Raw genomic sequence first — 22552 nt, 5'->3', positions numbered from 1 at the left:
GACCCAAGTTTAATGTCTCATCCAAAAGACACCAACTCTACAGTGCAGAACTTTCTGAAATGCCAACCTATGTTATGTGCTTAAGTGTCAACAACCTTTTGACTTGGAAGCGAGAGTGTTACCACAAACCCACGGCTGATATCTTAAACTAGATGAGCTTATAGCTAGCAAAAGGAATATATCAGGTTTTAACTAACAATTAACCTGGCTATATTAAATCAGCCTTTAATTAAAAATATATACATACAAAATAGGTAGAGAGAAAATGTTAAATCTTTGTAGTATTTTTAAACTGTATCTCTAGGTGTATTCTGTCTTGACTTTGAATTAATTGGCTGTTCGTCTCTCAATATTCAGGTTGAGATAGTTAAAAACTACAAATATTTTAACCATTCATCAACTTTGTCGCATATTAATATATTTTATAGATGATCATCTGTATAACCAAAATAACAATGTATGCTTGAAAGTATGCTTTAATACTAAATTCAATTGTAACTATATTTCTTTTACCGCTAGAGAATCACCCAACATTTAATAATGTGAAGAGACAGTTTGCGTTTGGGAGTTTCGAAAAAATTGAACATTGTCTTCTGTTGTGTGTAAACTGGCAGTTATTTCTAATCTACTTGGGAAATAAACCTAAATTATTTAAGTAACTTGTCTTGCCTTATAATTGCAAGCTTTTAATGTTTACTGGGAAATGTCTCTCTCCAAGCTTTGGATGCAATGCTCTATCCAGAGCTAGAACGGTTTCATTCCAGGAGGCATTAGCCATAAGCTTGAGGATAGAGAAAGAAACTTTAGAAAATTCTGAAATTTCCATCAAGTAGTATTGACTTTGTGGACACACGCCTGAGGAGACTTGCAAACAAACAACTTTTAGTTTCGTTTTAAAATAATCATTGGATTGAAGAAATCCTGAAAAGCTGGCGGCAATGCCGAAGGCTAACTGGTTTCCAACCAGTACAAGTGAGGATGTTGCTTGTGAATCAAACAGCTCACCAACTAATTCGTAAAGTTTTATAAATTCAGTTGGCTCCTTTTCACAACTTCTTCAGTTACAAAACAGATTAGTGCTATTTAACTTGAAAATGGAGAGCCCGTTTCTAGACATTTAAGCACCTTTTAGAGCAAAGAAATTTAATTTTGGCTTTTTTCTACTCCCTCTTGGTAGATCTTTACTGCTGTTTGTCGAGATACTAATGCCACTTAAGCACATACCTGAAGTGTAAATGTCTTCAATGCTGCATTTTAGCAATGCATTATTTTAAACTCGCATCAAAAGACTCAGTAATTTTTATAAAATAAAATTACAGTCAGCTGAAATTGACCATTTATGTAAGAGTTTTTCTCTGGCTGTGGAAAATCCATTTCAATATGTCAAGTTTTATTAAATTCATTGCTTTCCTCAAATTCCCATGAGATAATTATCCCCATAAACGTACCAACACATTGATTTCATATAGAGACTCACATAAAGAGCCTGAGGGAAATCAGACAGTTTCTGATGGTGGCATAGTATGAGGGGTGGGTGGGGGAAGAAACAGGGCAAGACATGAGAGAGGAATCATCTAGGATATTGAATCATTCCAATTATCATCAATGTTGCTGTATGAGTACCCATTAGGAAGTCTACTTATTGAGCCAAGCGGTCTTGATTTCCTTTTATACTTCCCCTTCTCCCTGAAACAGAACAGTACGATTCCAATGCAACTTTTCCCAATTGTCACAAATGAACCTATTCACTGGGTCATTCTAGGAGCCAAACAGATGATTCAACATACAGGTGTAGCATCGAAAATCCAGAGTTCCGGAATGATTGGTCACAGAGTCGTCCGGAAAATGTTCCGTAATCTGGACCCGCCGACCTCAGGGCCTTGCTGCTGCCTGACCTCGGGGCCTTGCCACGCTGCCCTTACCTCAGGGCCACCTCGCTGGCGCGCCCGAAAATCCTCGGCGTGGCTCAGACCCTCTGTCCTCGGCGCCCACCCCCCTCCCTCCTTTCTGACGTTCCGAAATCCAGAAATACCCAAACCTGGGCTCGGGTGTTTCCAGATTAGTGACGCCAGAAAGATGACCAAAAGTCCAGAAAAGCCCGGAATCCAGAACCCTTGGTTCTGAGGGTTCTGGATTCTCGATGCTACATCTGTATCACAATGTTCCCCACATACCAAAACATATTTGAAGGTTTGTGGTTTACTCACTCTTGGCTATCTTCAAAACTGAAAAGAGTAATCAATCGCTCATTTTTTTTTAAATTGGCAAGGCATGCCAAATAGATTAAAGCACACTATAATATTTACAGAAAATGCCATAGGTAAAATTGGAAGCACTGAGAAGAAAGAATTACTGATAAAAATCAGTGGCTGTTCCATTTATTACAGTTGGAATGTGGACACTACCTCACGTAAAAAGCATAATTTAGAGTCCATAGAGTAAAGAAAACATTGATTTGCACATTGCACAAGCGCTGTTTAGTATCTATGAAGAAACCAGACACCATTTATGCATACCAGTTGAAGCTATTACAGCAAGTTATTCTTGAATACCAGCATAATGTTGGCTACTTTCTACATCAGCTCATGCTGCAATATATAACATGCACCGCTTTACAGCAGATGTGCAGGACTTACAGATGAGACATATACACACTCACTATTCCATTTCTCCCCAGTGAAGAAATACCACAAATCTTACTAAATTATCTGGTGTTTTTGTAGGATATTCTGAGATTGGTCAAAACCCCAATGAAGACTAGTATTACCTGGTTCCAGGTAATTAAATTGTGCCAAGGAACGCATATCCAGCTGTTCCAACTCAAAGGTGTCTGCTTCCCGTCCTGCAAGATGGAGTGCTATCTGTCTATTGACCATACAGACACATCCAAGCTGGATGAGGGCACGAAAGAGCAGGGGAACCTAGGAAAAAGCATAGGGAAAAAAGCCTGGTTAACACTTGCAGTACTAACTTTTCAATACTACAAGTGACTGTTGAAATCATATTAATTGCTATAATCAATAGGGAATTAGATAAACACTTAAAACATTTTGAAGACGATGGGAAAATGGGATTAGTGTAAATAGTGCAGAGGTGGAGATAGCACTGGGATATGTGGGCCACCTGGCTTCCTTTGTTGCTGAACTTTCTGTGATAATGGTAGGCTATTTAATCGATACTGCATGAGCGGTTGATTTCTTCGTTGCATGACAATATTCCGCACACATGATGATAGCTTACAAATGATGGCTCCAAATACTCTGGAAATAGCCCAAAAGAAAAAAGCTCACTCTGCAGATCAAGTAGGAGAAAGCTCAGTCCTGATCTGTACTTTTGCAGTCCTGAATACAGTGCATTGCTGTCCCAGAGTCCAAGTCCCTTTGTTGAGCACTCCTCATAAACATTAATTTAGTGCAGGCAAATTCTTACAGCCAAATGAGAGTGAATGTAACATCTGTAGCTTTTTTTGGCCATATCGAAGATTACTATACCTGGAACCAATCAACTTGAACTATTAATGTCTTTATTCTCTTTGCAAATGCAGATGGTGCTGCTGTGTGTTTCCAAAAGTTTCTGATTTTATTTCAGATTTCAAGCATTTGCAGCTTTTCCTTTTTACTTTGAATGTGTCCATATCTGCTGACTGCTGTTCTGATGCAGCAGTTAACCTGTTTTCTCTGGATAGGTATACATGTATGCATGGTTTGGAGAATTTCAAAATAGAAAGCTCTAAGATTACTTTCCATAATAGGTCAAAGTGGCCAAGGCCCACTTGCAACTCTGCCAATGTTAAAATATCTTCAACGTTCAAATGGCACAATCAACATTTTTGAAGAGTAATCATTACTGTAGATATAAATATGAATTAGTTTGTTGCTGAATTACACAATACTACTGCATTTGCCGACTTCAAGAAGCTTTTCGTAAAAGGATGGCATTATTCCAGACTACACTACCCAAGACCATAAAAGACTAAATACTTGTGTACAATCTGTTGGTTTCTGTCTGAAATAGCAAATGAAATACAAAACAAGTGATTAAATACAAAGGTTAAACTTATTTGGAAAAATTAAGCAAGGCTAACCTCTGCATATTCAGTTGAATCTTCATTGCACATTCCCATTATCCACCAGAATTCTCACAGGACAAAGTATGAGACATTGTCTTGGTGCATAGCAATTTCTGCATTTCATCTAATCTTGATAATAACACATTCTTCACATTTTACTTGTCTTAATTCCCACACCTATAGTATTGTTGCACCATCTATGCAAGAACAAAATTTGGCGGCTCTAAATTATCTGCTAACTGTTCCCCAATGGCGGATAATGGAGGTGCCATTGTAGTGGTTTACTTTCCTTTTCACTGCCCAAAACTTTGGACAGTGACAAAAATAAGAAATTCTCTCTTTGGTTTGTATAGTTCAAAAGGCTAGGACTGTTCTTTTCACAAAGTGTAAAATTATGGACCTGGCACACACATTCCATGTCCACCAAGCAGGGATACTGTCCACCCATATAGCCGTAAAGCTTTCCTCCGATGAGGAGGTTGGGGGAGGGGAAGAGCAGTGGAACTAAAATATTAATGCAGTATTTGTCAGAACATTGTGCAATTTCCAGTTCTGGTCTTGTGCAGTCAGGTTGAAATTGAAATGGAAATGAGGAAATAAGTTATTGGCCAAAATACCCATACTTAGCAACAACTTGGCCTGTTCAAAAGAAATAGCTTTACATTAGAAATTTCCACTGGATAAATATCCTAGCTCTGGCTGCTAATTTTTGCTTCTGATGAGGACACACCAGGGTTTATGGATATTTGAGGCTCATTTATTCCACGTGTAACATCTCGCCTCAAAGGAAACACTGAGGCCATGTACTTCTGCCAAAGATCAAGAGAAGGTTCATCTAAATATATTTAAAGAAGCTGCCCCATTGCAAGCAACTGTAAGGAATTCTAGATGTAACATTCTGGAAATGGTATTTAACCCATTGTGCACTGGTTCGCATTCTCTCATACTATTATGTTTTTTTGCTTCTATGAATTAAAAAAAAATTATAAATAAATCAGCACAGTAATTTAGCCTGTATAAATTGATGCAATAGGTAATTTCCTGCCTTTTGAGTTGAAAGGAGACGTAATGAGCATCCTACGTATTTTACTAGTGAGCAATCTTCCATGATTAAGGTTAATTTAGAGACCTGGGCTACACCAACTCTCTGCAGCTGACAAACAGGTTTCAGTTTGGCACTTGATTTAATGTTTTATTGTTTTACTGATACAACAAAATAGTTGTAAAGACACGGGGGATGAAACTGGTCTCGGGCGATAATAAATTAGCAGCCTGTTTTAGACACCACCCACTTTTCTTTTCCTTTCGCTTCAATTAAATAGAAAATCAAATGTAAAACGAGCTGCTGACTTGCTATCGTCTGTTTTGACCAATTTCACACCCTCAATGTGTTTTAAAAAACAGCTGATTCGTTGAGATTCAGGTTTTGGGGAAAATGCTCCAACTGCAACAGACGTAACCTATTATAGACAAATTCCATCCATCACCAACAGCTATTCAGACCTGTGTTAGACACCACCCACTTTTCTTTTCCTTTCGCTTCAATTAAATAGAAAATCAAATGTAAAACGAGCTGCTGACTTGCTATCGTCTGTTTTGACCAATTTCACACCCTCAATGTGTTTTAAAAAACAGCTGATTCGTTGAGATTCAGGTTTTGGGGAAAATGCTCCAACTGCAACAGACGTAACCTATTATAGACAAATTCCATCCATCACCAACAGCTATTCAGACCTGTGTTTCGTAAACTCCCTCAATATCCGGAGCAGAGAGGTCAGCATTGATCTCATTGATGTGCTCCTGGTACATATCTTCTGGCACAGAATATTCATACAGGTTGTAAACAATATTGGAGCGGGGCAGGATACGGTTGACCTGTGAATACACATGGAAATAGATTTCAACAAAGAAGCAAAAAAAAGTGCCAAAGTACAAAATGCCAAATTGCTATTTCTCAAACTGTCCCATTAAACAGTTGTTAAACCCATAATAACCAAGCTTTGCAGATTCTATCTTTACTCTTTCAGATGCTGATCATCCTGCTGAACTCTTTCATCATTTTCCATTTTTAAAATATTTCAACGTGTAACTGAAGCCCTCCACAGACATTCAAATTCTTGAGTTCAAATTCCTGCAGTCCACCATATTAACATAGATCTGATATGTGGAAAATAAGATTTGTTTGTAAAAAAGCCAAGAAAAATGAGAAAGAAATATGGTATACTTACTTTCTTGTAAACAGCGCCATCCTCTGCTTTTGGGATCCGCTGATTGACGTAGAACACTCGAGGGATGTTGAGTTTGATGCAATGCAAGTCATTACCAACAACAGCCCACAGTTTGAAGAGACCAGGCTGACTTGTTTCTGCAATCTGAACCATTGAGAGAATAACTTACTTAAAGCACTTCACATTCTACAGTAGTACAGTGGAATCTAATTACAAGAGCTTCCATGCCAAGATCACATGGTTCAATAAGAATGACAATTTAGGAGTCAATAAAAATAATGAGATATGCCCTCAATTAACTGGACAGAAAAGATAACAGGTTGACAGATCAGCAGTGGGAAATCAACAACTTGCATTTATATAGCGCCTTTAACTTAGTTGAAACATCCCAAGGTGTTTCACAGGAGCGGTCAAATAAAAATTGATACCGAGCCACATCATGAGATATTAGGGCAGATGACGAAAAGCTTGATCAAAGAGATAGGTTTTAAGGAGCATTTGAGAAGAAAGAGGGAGAGAGGCTGAGAAGTTTAGGGAGGTTATTCCAGAGCTTAAGAGTTTTGGCAGCTGAAGGCAAGGAGCAATTAAAATCGGGGATGTGCTAGAGCTCAGAATTGGAGGAGCATAGGTATCTTGGAGATTGTAGGGCTGGAAGGTTGTAGGCTGGAGAGGGTTATAGAGATAGGGAGGGATGAAGCCATAGAAGGATTTGAAAACAAGGATGAGAATTCTAAAATAGAGGTGTTGCCGGACAGGACGCCAATGTAGGTCAGCGAGCACAGGGGTGATGGGTGAACGGGACTTGGTGTGAGTTACGATCGGGGCAGCAGAGTTTTAGTTGCGCTTATGTTTAGGGACGGTGGATGATGGGAGGTCAGTGCATTGGAATAGTCAAATCTTGAGGCAGCAAAGGTATGGCTGAGGGTTTCAGCAGTAGATGAGCTGAGGCAGGGGCAGTGTTGGACGATGTTACGGAGGTGGAAATAGGTGGCCTTAATACACAAGAGTACAAAACATACATATTCCTATAAAACAGAAAGGAGACATGGATATTTAGGGTCATTGGGCTAGAAATTCATCAACCTTCCGCTATCTCCGGTTTCTAGCCAAAAAAAACCGCTATGACTCCACGGCAGAAAATTCAGGAAAAAATCCGCCTGGCGGGAAAAATCGGCGTTGTACGAGAATTCGCGACAGAAACCGCGCTCCTCGCCAACTTTAGACCAAGGCAGATTACCGCTGAGAGTTGGGCCTAGGGAGGGGGGGGGAAAACAACTATTTTTCCAAAAAACAAAAAAAAATTAAAAATCGCAACAGTCACAAGACCCTTTTTAGTGAATCGCTGCAAAAGAATTTTAAAATAAACTTCAACTTACCTTTTTTGCAGGTTTTCATACCTACCGCTGTTTCCAAAGGCTGCACTGACAATTGTTCCTTGGCGTGTTCTTTGACCCTATCTACGGGTCACCGCTGTGGCCAAACTTGAGTGAAAGCACTTGTTCCAGTCTTGCATGCCGGTGGTCCGCTCCCCAGCGTTATTCCAAAACCGCCGGCGGAAGACTTCAAGGAATTTCCTGCCGCACGTTTACCACACAAAACGATGAAATATCGCCGAAAAATGCGGAGGGAGGTTGATGAATTTCCAGCCGTAAATAATTATACTGAAACTTGTAAGGCATATGATAAAGTTAATCAAAAATGGCCACAGATTTGTTAAATTTCTCAAAAAACTACTTGCCTTTAAGAGATAGTCAAAAGGCTCAAAAAGGTGTCTCAAGAGGTTTGGTCGAAAAATTCAGGCGCATGGTACAAGAGGAAATGTAGCAGCACGGATAGAAAGTTGCTGAACAAAAAGTTGGGATGAATGAGTGTGTTCAGACTGGAAAAGGAAGTGGTGTATCCCAGGGGTGAGAGTTGGGCCCATTTTATGTTCTCTGTGTATATATAGATAATCTGGATTTGGATCTCGAGAACTCAATCTTGAAATATGCTGACAACATAAAAGTAAAAGGCATGCAAATGATGAGTCCTGTAAGTGACTTCAGGAAGACACACATAGGAATGGGCAGACAGGTGGCAGATGGAATTTAATGTGGAAAAGAGTGCACTTTTGGCTGCCCCATTATAGAAAGGACATTAAAGACAGAGAGAGTACAGTGTAAATTCATCTTGCTGTTGCCCGGAATGGGAAACTATAGTTATTAGAAGAGACATGAGATACTGGGACCATTTCCACTGAAGCAGAGAAGGCTAATAGATGTAGGGATTTTAATATTATAAACAGTTTTGATAGATGAATAGGGAGAGTATTTCTCATCTTCCAGTGATTATCATAGATATTAAGGAGAATGGTTAGGAGACATTTCTATACACAGAGACTTGTTGGAGGATAAGAGTGGTTGAGACAGAGACAAGTTGATCTTTTAAGGGACAACTGGATAAATAGTTGAAGCAGAGGAAGATAAAAGTCTACGGGGAAAGCACGAGACAGTTGGATTAATTTTGGTTGCTCTAGAAAAGGGCTACACTAGTCTGATAGGCCTCTGTTTGGTTTTATTTCTGGAAGCTGAATAATTCAGAAAGTCCATAATCAGGTCCAATATGAAATTACTGCCATGATCCAATACATTCCGAGATCAAACCACACCATAAGAACATAAGAAATAGCAGGAGTAGGCTCCTCGAGCCTGCTCCGCCATTTAATACGATCATGGCTGATCCGATCATGGACTCAGGTCCACTTCCCTGCCCGCTCCCCACAACTCCTTATCGTTTAAGAAACTGTCCATCTTGGTCTTAAATTAATTCAATGACCCAGCTTCCATAGCTCTTTGGGTCAGTGAATTCCACAGATTTACAACCCTCAGAAGAAATTCCTCCTCATCTCGGCTTTAAATGGGCAACCCTTTATTCTAAGATTATGCCCCCTAGTTCCAGTCTCCCCCATCAGTGGAAACATCCTCTCTGCATCCACCTTGTAATCTTATATGTTTCGATAAGATCAGCTCTCATTCTTCTGAATTCCGATGAGTAGAGGCCCAACCTACTCAACCTTTCCTCATCAGTCAACCATCTCATCTCCGGAATCAACCTAGTGAACCTTCTCTGAATGCCTCCAAAGCAAGTATATATTTTTGTAAATATGGAAACCAAAACTGTACGTAGTATTCCAGGTGTGGCCTCACCAATACCCTGCATAACTATAGCAAGACTTCCCTGCTTTTATACTCCATCCTCTTTGCAATAAAGGCCAAGATTCCATTGGCCTTCCTGATCACTTGCTGTACCTACATACTAACCTTTTATGTTTCATGCACAAGTACCCCTAGGTCCTGCTGTACTGCAGCACTTTGCAATTTTTCTCCATTTAAATTATGATTCTTTCTGCCAAAGTGCATAACCTCACACTTTCCAACATTATACTCCATCTGCCAAATTTTTGCCCACTCATGTCTATGTCCTTTTGCAGGTTTTTTGTGTCCTCCTCACACATTGCTTTCCCTCCCATCTTTGTATCGTCAGCAAACTTGGCTACATTACAATCTATATTAATGACTTGGACGAAGGTACAGAGTGTAAATAGTTGGGTCCCAGCACTGATCCCTGCAGCACTTCACTAATTACTGATTGCCAACCAGAGAATGAACCATTTATCCCGATTCTCTGTTAGTTAGTCAATCCTCTATCTATGTTAACATATTACTCCCGACCCCGCGAACTTTAATCTTGTGCAATAACCTTTTATGTGGCACTTGTCAATAGCTTCTGGAAGTCCAAATACACCACATCCATTGGTTCCCCTTTATCGACCCTGTTCGTTACATCGTCAACGAATTCCAGCAAATTGCCTGACTGAATTATGTTTTTCCAAATGTCCTGCTACTGCTTCTTGAATAATGGACTCCAACATTTTCCCAACCACAGATGTTAGCTAACTGGTCTATAGTTTCCTGCTTTTTGTCTGCCTCCTTTTTTTAAATAGGGGCGTTACATTTGCAGTTTTCCAATCTGCTGGGACCTCCCCAGAATCCAGGGAATTTTGGTAAATTACAACCAATGCATCCACCATCACTGCCGCTACTTCTCTTAAGACCCCAGAATGCAAGCCATCAGGTCTAGGGGATTTATCCGCCTTTATTCCCATTATCTTACTGAGTACCACCTCCTTAGTGATTGTGATTGTGGTAAGTTCCTCCCGCCCATAGCTCCTTGACTATCCACTGTTGGGATATTATTAGTGCCCTCTACCGTAAACACCGATACAAAATATTTGTTCAGAGTTTCTGCCATCTCCATGTTCCCCATTACTAATTCCCAGGCCTCGTCCTCTAAGGGACCAACATTTACTTCAGCCACTCTTTTCCTTTTTATAAAGCTATAGAAACTCTTGCTATCTGTTTTTATATTTTGGGCTAGTTTACTTTCATAATCTATCTTCTCTTTCTTAATCATTTTTTTTTAGTCATTCTTTGCCAATTTAACAAACATTACCTGTACAATCTGCCATGGCATATCTAGAATGGTGCGGGCAGTTCGACGCAAAAAGCTGCTGAGGCTGGTTGCGGGACCATCTCGAATAGGTCTACCTGGTGCAGCTGCACCGTCGTCCAGCCTTCGTCTCTTCCTACGCGCCTTTCTTTGTTTTGCCTGTAGCTCCCATTTCTTCTTCTGATACCTCAGCCACACTAACCGTTCATTCTGTTTCAAAATGTAATGCAAATTAGGAAGTTAATTTCAAATTAATAAGTCAATTAACACTAGATGGACAGGCAGCTTTTCCCCCCGTTTCCATATGTAGTGGACTAAAAACGCTTATTCAGTGCCCTGTGCAGACATATCAATCTGAATTAAATACGAGCTTTAACTGTTTCCTCAACAGTAAACATGCTTTACAATGCAATGCATAAACCAATCCCCATCATGTGTAAGGCCAAAAGTTACGCCATCATTAACTTCCAGTGAGGTAATGTTTAGTGTATTTCAGTGACCGACTTCTGCAGAGTGCTGGTTTAGTGGCCTGGTTGAAAGCCAAGGAAACCCACGAGAATGAGACTAGAGTTCAGATGCTGGATCTAAACTCAGGGCCCTGAAAAAGGGAATCCGCTTCATTAATGGAAATAAAAACAGAAAATGCTGTCAATACTCAGCAGGTCAGGCAGCATCTATGGAGAGAGAAACAGAGTTCACGTTTCAGGTTAATGACTTCTCATCAGGCGTTCTGATGAAAGGTCATCGCTCTGAAACGTTAACTCTATTTCTCTCTCTAATGATGCTGCCTGACCTGCTGAGCATTTTCTGTTTTATTTAAAATTTCCAGCATCCGCAGTATTTTGGTTTTGTATTAGTAACACCGGAGATACCTCTTGGATACAAGAAAAAAAAAGAAATTCAGTGCACAAGCAACATCTTCTTTATATCTGTTAAACAGTGTCCAGCAATTAGCAATGAAAGCATAAAAGCAGAGCAATTTAGAAACTTTGATTTTGCAGTGCAACAGAATTTACCCAAGACATGATGATAGACAAGAGAGCAGTCAATGGCTACCCACTTAACACACCAAAACAGACAGGCTAGTGCTAATCCCAGATCTAAAAATACCAGCATTTAGAAACAGAGATCAACAGTGGCAAACAGTCAATGGGAGTTAATAATGGAATACTGCAAAGAATGTTCCAGAAAGTCAAATGCTGCTGTTAGGACACATTGTACATAACAAAGAATAATAAACTTACTGTTGTGGAACACATATAGACAGATGAAGATCAAATATATAGATGAGGACTATGTATACATAAATATATGCAGGCTCTCCATGGGAACATGATTTTAAACTTTACATGCAAGCCCCAAGGCTCATTCATACATAGGCTCTAACTTGCCTCACTCAAATACCATCTCAGCACACAAATATATTAACTAGAGTTCACACAGATGAGGAGATATGAAGAAAGGTTCATCAAGTTTTTATTTTCTTGTGTGTGATATTTCTGTTCATTCAAAGTGATAAGACATCAATTCTGAAGACTATAACTCTCCTACTTAGGGCAGCCAGTGTCAGTATCCAATGCACCAATTAATGTATAAGATAGATTGATGCAGAATAAAGTTTTCTCCATCCTGACCCTAACTCACAAGAATACCCACTAAAGCAGACGTGTGGCAACGCACAGCCCTGGCAATTCAGCCTTCAAAGCCCAAGTATCTCCGTCCTGTTTGTATTTGCTGGCTGCCTTGTTAGAAAGGCCTCATTGGTGAATGAATCCTAAATCCGAAAACTAAGATATGTTTGTATTAACAATTGTATAATTATGCAAATTAAGGGGAACATGGATTTAAACTTTATATGCAACTTGCTATCCTCCCCCCACCCAGGCTCAATTGTTTGCACCTATGCAGCCCACAAAGTCATAAACTTGGACAACCCTGCTCTGATGCAGCAATGAGCATTCCAGCTTCTCTGAATAATTCGGTGCAAATCTATGCTGAAGAGAATTTAGTAGTGGACACAGCCACCATGAACTGCATTAAGGCCAACAAAAATCATTCACATAGGACCCTTACAGCTGGCAAAGATAGGAGCTTGAAAGGAAGTGAATAAGGATGGACCTTGGAAGTAGGGGACTAATTTAAATAGAATAAGTTAATCTGGAACCATATTTGAAGTTAAACTAGAACTGCAGGACAAAGGGGATGTTGGTGAAACGCAAGTCCAGGACTGATGACAGGACACACTTCTTCACACAAAATGATTAATACCTGAATTGGTCTTCCAAATAAGGTAGTGGACTCAAAAACTCTAAAATAATTCAAGATGCAGTTAAACATTGTGAATGTGCATATAGAAGAGGATTGTGAATTTCTATGGAAACATAAGCTAGGTGGGTTAAATGGCCTCCATCACCTGTACTTATCTTTTGTGATCTTAAACTGAACTTGAGGCCCAGAGACCTCATCAGTTGGTAGTCTTTATTTTACTGCCCGCTTATGTTACTGTTCAGTGTTTTAACTTGCAAAATTAAAACAAGTAAATTCAAATATAATTGAATTGAAGTGAGTCCATTTAATTTCAGCATGCCAGTTATAAGTTACCTTTGTAGCTCCCAGTGGTGGTGGAGGTCCCAATATCTCTCTCCAAGATTGGGTTAATTCCAGTTCTTGAGATACCTCCTCGCTCTCTTCATTTATACGCCTCCTCTTCGTGCTGATGGGGATAACTGGCTGTACTCTACGCTTGGAAACACCAAAGTCTTCTAGATCACCAATTTCTGATTGTTGACCACTCGCCATAATCTGATTGGATGTCACCTGAAATATACAGACTATATTTATTACAACATTTTAAACAGAGCACCCCCCCACCCCCAGAGGGACACACATCAGTCCTCTTGAATCTGAAATAAACAATTCTAGGTTCAAGGCATTTAACTTCTTCCCAAAGTACTTTCTAAAAAAAAAGGGTTTTCAAAAATAATTCTTTAGCGATGAAAAGAAAAGCAAGAAATCTGAAATAAAGAGAAAATGTTGAAGATACATAACAGGACCATCACCGGATTTTGTGATGTCGATTTAGTCGCCCGCTTCGATTTTGTCACCCTCATCAAGACGGCTCGCACGGCTTCCCTGCGGTGGCTAGCTCCTCTTCTTTTCCCCAGTGTTGCTGGAGGTGTTCCCACCCAGGTCGGGTCAGCGCCTCGCTGACGTTCCAGGTCCTACCTCACTGCTGGCCAAGAACGGAAAGGTATTCATCAAGTTCAGTGCCCGCTGGAAGGAGCACTTCGAAGATCTCCTTAACCGAGACTCTGTCTTCGACGTGAGTGTCCTTAACTCCATCTCGCAGCATGCTACCCACCACCATCTCAGCACATCCCCAGTCATGGAGATAGAAAAGGCCATCCGACAATTGAAGAACTACAAGGTCTCAGTAGCAGATGGAATCCCCGCCAAAGCACTAAACCATGGCGGAGAAGCACCATTGGCTCGAATACATGTTCTCATTTCTCTTATTTGGAAGGAGGAAATCATGCCAGGGGATCCGAGATGCCACAATCGTAACCAGCTTCAAGAAAGGTGACAAGTCAGATTGCAATAATTACAGAGGAGTTTCGCTGCTGTCGGCTACAGGGAAAGTCATCACAAGAATCCTCCTCAATCACCTTCTCCATGTTCCCAGAGTCACACTGCAGATTCCACCCACTAAGAGGCACAATGGACATGATCTTCACCACAGGGAACACCAACCCTTGTACATGGCCTTCTTTGACCTCACACGGTCAACCATGAGGGATTATGGAGTGTCTTCCTCAAATTCGGCTGCCCTCAAAGGTTTGTTACCATCCTCTGCCTGCTTCACAATGACATGCAAGCCGTGATCCTGACCAACGGATCCACCACAGACCCAATTCACATACGGACTGGGATCAAGCAGGGCTTCATCACTGCACCGACAGTCTTCTTGATCTTCCTTGCTGAAATGCTCCATCTCACCCTCAGTAAGCTCCCTGCTGGAGTGGAACTAATCTACAGAACAAACAGAAAACTATTCAACCTCCGCCGCCTCCAGTCCAGATCCAAGGTCGTCCCATCCTGTCACTGGATTACAGTATGTAGACGACGCTTGCATCTGCGCACACTCGGAGGCCGAACTCTAAATCATCGTCAACACCTTCACAGAAGCGTACGAGAGCATGGGCCTTACACTAAACATCTGTAAGACCAAGATCCTCTATCAATCTGCCCCCACCATACAGTACTGCCCTCCCGATTATCAAAATCCAGGATGAGGCCTTGGACAACGTGGACTATTTTCCATACCTTGGGAGCCAACTGTCAACAGGGCAAACGTCGATGACGAAGTCCAACATTGTTCAGTCACCTGAGGACGAGAATGTTTGAAGACCAGGACCTCAAAACCGGCACCAAGCTCATGGTCTACAGAGCAGTAGTGATATGCGTACTCCTATATGCTTCAGAGACATGGACTATGTAAAGCAGGCACCTCATAGCACTGGAGAAGTACCATCAATGCTGCCTCTGCAAGATCCTGCAAATCCATTGGCAGGATAGGCGCACCAATGTCAGTGTTCTTGCTCAGGCCAACAACCTCAGCATCGAAGCATTGACCACGCTCGATCAGCTCCACTGGACGAGCCACATCGTCCGCATGCCCAATACGAGACTCCCAAAACAAGCGCTCTACTTGGAGCTCCGACACGGCAAGCGGGCCCCAGGTGGGCAGAGGAAATGCTTCAAGGACACCCTCAAAGCCTCCTTGAAAAAATGCAACATCCCCACCGACACCTGGGAATCCCTGGCCCAAGACCACTCGAAGTGAAGGTGAAGCATCCGGGAAGGTGCCGGACAGAGTCTCTTGGCCAGGAGCAAGCTGAAGCCAAGCGTAAATAGCGCAAGGAGCGCACAACAAGCCAAGTACCCCACCCACCCGTTCCTTCAACCACCGTCTGTCCCACCTGTGACAGAGACTGTTGATCTCGCATTGGTCTCATCAGTCACCCAAGAATTCATTTTTAGTGTGGAAGCAAGTCATCCTCGACTCCGAGGGACTGCCTAAGAAGATCATCAGAGAGGGGCAAAGAGGATAGTGCTTTGGGAAGAGAATTTTGCAGAATTCCAGCCAAATTCTCTTCAATATTAGTTCACAACACTAACTGGAGAATACATACCTGCTTAACTCCAGCATTCGTGAAAAGCTCATTAATTTTCTTTTGCTTGTAAACATCATTCTTTTCCAACAGTTTCTTATGAAGCCAGTCAGGATGTCGTACTCGTGGAACTGGATTCTTCACCTGCAAGGGAACGATTCCCATTTAGCACAGACTGAACAAAGATAGCATCAGCATGTTCCAAAATGCTTTCATTATATTGTAGGTTATATTGTGGGCTGCACTGATCATCTATTAGACTTGTGCTACTACTGTATTTGCAAATCCAGCAACTGAACACGGCCAAATTAGTGGTAATCTATTGGAAATTACAATTAAACAGACCGGCACTCAGCAGACACGCTCTTAGTAATTGGATTTGTGATGATTAAAATACCACCAATCTCTTACTAATTGTTCAATGTTAGCAGGCATTTATTGAATGTTTTAGCCAAAAGGCAAAACAGACATCATAATGCAGTTACATTTTTCAGTCAGTTTTACTGGTTACCGATCCTCCCGCAAACTGGAAGAGATGGGAGCTAGGGCTCCAGTTGTAGTCAAAACAACTTCTAAAAAAAAAAGCACAAGTTTGCTCTAATAGAATGCAATATTTTGGTTGGTCAATGAAACAATATGACTGGAGACTGTGTGAAATATTTTACTGCTGTTTTTGTGATCAATATGAGACATAAATGTTGGGGAATGGAACAATATATATTTTGGGCATCTGTTGCTAGCATCAAGTACTGTCCACTCAGGTACATGCAGAGTCCATGTAGTTCTATCAACAAGCCTCAGCCCTTAATCCCAGACTTGAATCATTTATTGCTTGAATTTGACATTTTTCCATTTTGTGCAGCAGCCATCTTGTGATCCGAGTGAGAATGTTAATGGCCTGGAATTTGCGGTCAGCGGCGAAGTGAAGGTGTTCGCTGCTAGCCCTGAAGTTCGCTTCACACAAGGATCTCGCAATCCCTGCGTCAAGAACTTCAGGTTTTCCAACCTTCAATTCAATGGAACTTAGTGGGATCCCCTTATTCGAACTGCTGTAACGTCAACAGGCGGTTTAAGCAGCCAATCAAAAGACAGAATTCTCATAGACAGCAAACAAGGAAGCCAAAAAGTCTTAGAATTCTAGCTTTTAAAATAGTTAGAGAGAGCAAAAGAAATATTGGGGCTCTCACATGGGGAAAAGGGAAACCTGAAATAAAGATGGACAAACTTTTCAAACAAAAGTTTTATTTGTTTTAAAGTTTAAGAATTTTAAAAATTAAAATGGACAAATTTCACAATGCACAAAATTAAAATTAGTTTTCCAGGCCCATAACATTTGTTTAGCAGTCATTACGCTGTTAAAATCCCCATGGGTCTAACTTTTAGTGGGGAATTTAATTGCGTACTTACTACAGAAGAACTGACGTTTCTGTCAGTTTCAATGATTTGGCTGATTACACAGATTGCTGGTTCTGTGGGCAGGGGGGCATAGACTGACCGCAACATTGGGATTTCCGTACATGCCTGATCCCAAAGTTTCAAAGGTGGAATGATGGCAAAGGGAAAATGGGGCTGAACCAGCAGCCCTACCCTTTAAGAATTGTGCTGAAACTGCTCAAAGATCTCAAGTAAGCCTTTTATAACTGACAGACAAGAGGAGATATTTATCCCATTCATCTGGACCGGATTAGAAGTCCCAAAGGTGAAAGGCTTATGTGTAACCTATTATTGCAAAATTCTGTACATGTCACTAAATATGGCTCATGAGGTACATAATGCACAGCTTGCTGTGAATTCTACTGATTCACTGCAGTTCACAAGGACAAACATAGAAGTAGCTGGCTTCAATTTTGTACATTTCCAATAAAAGCTAGTCAAGATCTGGGATCCCCATACTGAGTACTTTAACATTAACGGCAATGGACACAAGCAATTAGCTGCTAAAGAACTTGCATCCCTCCCTCTGCCAGCAGCTCCAACTACCACAGGCTTTAAACATCAAATTTTAAATCGGAGTGACTGCTGCCAACGAACTGGAAGCTGTGCAGAACACAACTGTCAGGACCCAAATTTTAAAAATAACATTCGCCACAACAGACGGAGGATCTGAGAAGTGCTGAAGCACATCACTAATAAAGTTTCATTGATGTTACGAGATTCCCAATCTACCGTCCCTACCACTGTTACAGGAATCTCTGAATGCTTCCAAGTCTCAGAATAGTAATTTGCAAAATATTAACAAACGCAACTACCTGTGGGCAAAATAGACGATGCTGGAGCCAAACTATCCCTACCTGAAAACTGCTGACTCTGACCAACCACAATTTAATGCACAAACAAATGGCTCAAAGCTGAATAAATTCTACAATTCACACAATTATTAAATTAAACTAGATTTTTGAATCTGCTTCTTTATTCTTCATTTTGCAACGAGAACAAAAAAAAACACTGGAACTGTGCATGCGCAACTACTTCCGGTCCGTTGGCAGCAGTCACGTCCAATTTTAATTTATAGAAATCTAGAATTTCAAGTAATTTGAAAATAAAGCATTAGAATGAAGTGAAGGTACTTACCTGCTGAAGGGCTGCAGGGATGGTGATAATCTTCTGGATGGCGCTGCCAAGACGCTCAATGTAATAATCCCAGTCAAGGATCTAGAAGGAACAGACTCGCATTGTATTGTAGCTCCATTGACAAATTAGGGATGAGAGAATAATTCTATTCATTTAAATTCTTTCCCATCCTTTGTGCATATTTCTCTTAGCAAGAGCATCCTCTCCCATTTTGTTTGCTTTGGCAGCACTATCATAAATTATACCAATTCCCACCCGTTCTCTATATCCATTTAATCATACCTTTGCTTCCCAAGTACCGATCATTCTTTTGAATATTTCAATCAACTCAGTATCTATGGCTTTCTGATACAGTGCTTCCAAATTCTCATTCCGTGTGTGTGAAGAAACTTCCTATATTCTAATTGTATTATATTTCATTGTTCTGGATTCTACTAATAGAGAAGCAGTTGCTCCTTTGTCAATTCCCATCATGATTTTAAACTCAGATCGTCCTTTAACATTCTTATCTTCAGCAAATTCAACCCAAGTTTATTTAATTTCTCATCACAGCCAATTCCCTTCATCCCAGGTACTATTCACCCAAATCACTGGGTTTCCACCAAGGCCAGTATATCCATATTAATGTGGGGTGCCTACAATACTAAAATAAGGACTAACCAGTACCCTGTCTAACTGCAGCAATACTTCCCTTGCTTTTATATTCCATATTTTGTGCTAAAACTCAGCAACACTTTGTCCTTTTGGTGCCTGCAAGTTAGCTTTTTAATGGTATCTGCATCTGGACCCCATTATCACTTCCTCATTGAGACTGCATTCCCAGCAGCCAATCTTAATCATGGTGAATAACCTCTCACGTTGGTAGATGGAACTGCATTTGCCATCATTTTTACGACTTATTTAATTTATGTCTTTTTGCAATTTCTATTCTCTTCGTGACATTTTACCATATTTCCTAGCTTGGCATCATGTGCAAATTTGGATTATGTCTAAACTTTAGATGTTGAATTTAGCATGTTTAAACTTAACCGTTGAGAATTATTTGGCAGTTACTTGATACATGGAATAAAAATCATCAAAATTCAAAGCTCCAAGCAAATACCTAAAATGGGTGTGAAAAGGAAGAAAATTCTCCTCGGTGAAACTTACTAATCGAATATCCAAGTCGTGCAAGGAGGGACTTTTCAACCACTTCCTTAGATAGTGCTTTTTAACGCTTGGCTCTGCCTGGAAAATGGCCAGTGGAATTGCTCTGCAAGAGATCAAGAACTTGCACTTATATTGTGCCTTTCACATCCTCAAAAAGTCTCAGTGTTTTATTACAGATTACTGCTCACTAATCACAAACAGCAAGTGAATGAATTGTTTTCAGCACTGCACTGAAGCATCAGCCGAGATTACATGCTCAAATCTATAGCGGAGTTCGAATTCATCACCTGACAGAGGGGAGAGTGCTACCAACTGAGTCAAGCTGAAGCTTGAAGACATGAGCAAAACAAGACATATCTTGAAGAACTTAAATACCCTATTTTCTCTGGCAGCAACTGGAGATCATGGATAATTAGGGACAAATTATACTCCTACACACCTGATGTGTGACTCATTTTAATAGCAGTTCTGCAAAACTCCAACTTTCTCTCCATTCATTATTGTGGATATTTACTCTCCATTTAGCATATAATACTTTTGACTTCGATGGTTTTACGGTTTATACTTCTAAAATAGAAATAATTATTGCAAGGAACCACAAATAAAAAGTTTACATAATTTAGTGAGAGACTTTAGTATGCTGGCTAGGATTTTTCCTTTTCTTACCTGTCAGTGACTGGGGACCCCTCTGGTTTCTTGGAGATGACAAAACGGCAACTCAGCCCTGCATCCTTCACCATTTGATCCCCAAGAAATTCGGCGAGCCGTTTAGCAGTGCTGATTGAGGTGGATTTCTGTCCTCCATAATCCTCTAATTTACGGGACATCGATCGATTCTCAGATATCAATTCAAACAGTTCTGAGTCAGGCATGTTCGACGCCTATAAATTGAAACAAGAAGATAGGTCTACTCAAACCACCCATAAGAAGCTTCTTTCTCAGGGTAAGCATGTTTTTCAGCATTCACACTTCCATTTGGAAAAGAATGGCTTCTCTTGTAAATGGTTCCCTCTCCTCAGGTACTATCCCCTTCCATTTCAAAACAGCAGTCATAACACATAAGTCTCAAATCACCCCATCTCCAACCTCCCCTTTCTCTCCAAAGTTCCTGAACATGTTGTCTCCCAAATCTGTGCCCAACATTTCCTGCAACTCCATTTTGAATCTCTACAAACAAGTTTCCACCCTTGCCTCAGCACAAAAAAAGGCCCTAATCAAGGTCAGAAATTACATCCTCTGTGACTGTGAATGTGACGGTGCATTTTCCTTCCTTGTCCTCCTCGACCTTAGACAAAGTCGACCTCACCACCCTCCTCCGCATCTCTCCTCTGCTATGCAGCTCAGCGGGACTGTCCTTGCTAGATTACACTCTTGCCTATCCAAACACAACCAGAGCATCTCCAGCAATGGCTTCTCATCCTGTTCCTGCACTATTACTTTTAGTGTGCCCCAAGGATCTGTACGTGGCTACCTCCTCTTCATGCTATCTTTTGGTGACATCATCCAAAGACATGGGGGTCAACGTACACATGTATGCCCAACAACACCCAGCTCTATCTTTCCACCCTCCACTTCCTCTGTGCTGTCAAATTGCTCATCAAACATCCAGTCTTGCCACAATTTTGTCTAGCCAAACATTTGGAAAACAGAAGCCATAAGCTTCGCTCACAAACTCCATACCCTTGCCACTGATTTAATCCCACTCCCTGGCTATTGCCTTTGGTTAAATCAGACTGTTCTCAACCTCGGCATCCTATTTCAGCCCTGTGCCTATGCTTCCAGCCTCATATCCTCTCCATCACAAAGCTACTTTCACTAGCATAACATTGCTCGCCTCCGCACCTGCCACATCTGTTGTTAAAACAGTCATCTATGCCTTTGTCACCTCCATGCTCAACTATTCTAATGGTTTCCTGACAGGCCTCCCAGCCACCATAAACTTCAGCTCAGCCCAATTGCTGCCCCTTTCTATCCTGCACAAATATTCCACTCACCCACCTATTAACCTACTTGAGCTCCTGGTCCCTCAATGCCTCCAATTTTAAATTTTCATCCGTCTCCAGCCTTGCAATCTTCTCCAGAACTGTCCATTCCTCCAACTCTGGCCTCTTGCCTTCAGCCATTTGAGCCACAAACTCTGGAATTACCTCCCTAAGTCCCTCTGACTCTGTACCTCCCTGATCTCCGTTAAGACCCTTTGAAAAAATCTCCTCTGACCAAGCTTTTGGCCAACCCTTCCAATAGATCCTCCTTTGATTCTGCATCAGCAGATTTACCTGCAACGCTGGCTCAGTGTTTCAATAAATTCTAAATAGACTGCATTTGAACAGTCAGATCTTACAATCAAATCAATTGTTAAAACTTTTTATTTAAGTTCTCATACATGGGTTTTTTCAATCATCTGTTCAGATGGAATTCTATGACTCCAGATTAGTTATTTCTGCCATTGATAGCATTGTCTTAATGTTTTCTGGTGAGTTAGTTGAACAGTGTAACAAAGTAACTGCAGTAAATGGGCTTTAAGGAATAGTCAAAAGCAATCCACAGCAAACCCTCCAGTACTTCTTAAACATAGACTTCAGTCTGACTGGAGTTATTGCTGAAATGTGGTGTCAGAATAGGAATCGCAGGATAACTCAGATGAATACGTGGCTTGAGGAGTGGTGCAGAAGGGAGGGATTCAAATTCCTGGGACATTGGAACCGGTTCTGGGGGAGGTGGGACAGTACAAACCGGATGGTCTGCACCTGGGCAGGATCGGAACCAATGTCCCAGGGGAAGTGTTTGCGAGTGCTGTTGGGGAGGGGTTAAACTAATATGGCAGGGGAATGGGAACCTATGCAGGAAGACAGAGAGAAATAGAAGGGGGGCTGAAG

General features: G+C 41.0%; 1 protein-coding gene across 1 annotated transcript in view; it reads right to left on the bottom strand.

Annotated features, from left to right (window-relative positions):
* Positions 1 to 22552, bottom strand: part of pole (polymerase (DNA directed), epsilon) — a 126160-nt gene that overhangs the window by 43232 nt on the left and 60376 nt on the right. The window contains exons 26-34 of the mRNA XM_070887921.1: positions 20343 to 20557; positions 19677 to 19779; positions 18528 to 18608; positions 15978 to 16100; positions 13387 to 13602; positions 10789 to 10995; positions 6298 to 6441; positions 5804 to 5944; positions 2768 to 2921 (exon numbers count right to left, since the gene is read on the bottom strand). Of these exons, the coding sequence (XP_070744022.1) occupies positions 2768 to 2921; positions 5804 to 5944; positions 6298 to 6441; positions 10789 to 10995; positions 13387 to 13602; positions 15978 to 16100; positions 18528 to 18608; positions 19677 to 19779; positions 20343 to 20557 (1384 nt within the window). The remainder of the gene's footprint in view (positions 1 to 2767; positions 2922 to 5803; positions 5945 to 6297; positions 6442 to 10788; positions 10996 to 13386; positions 13603 to 15977; positions 16101 to 18527; positions 18609 to 19676; positions 19780 to 20342; positions 20558 to 22552) is intronic.

Source organism: Pristiophorus japonicus, chromosome 8 (assembly GCF_044704955.1).
Source record: "Pristiophorus japonicus isolate sPriJap1 chromosome 8, sPriJap1.hap1, whole genome shotgun sequence".
Classification (NCBI taxonomy): Eukaryota; Metazoa; Chordata; class Chondrichthyes; family Pristiophoridae; genus Pristiophorus; species Pristiophorus japonicus.
Note: the sequence above shows the minus strand (reverse complement) of the source record. Positions and strands in the feature narration are given on the sequence as shown.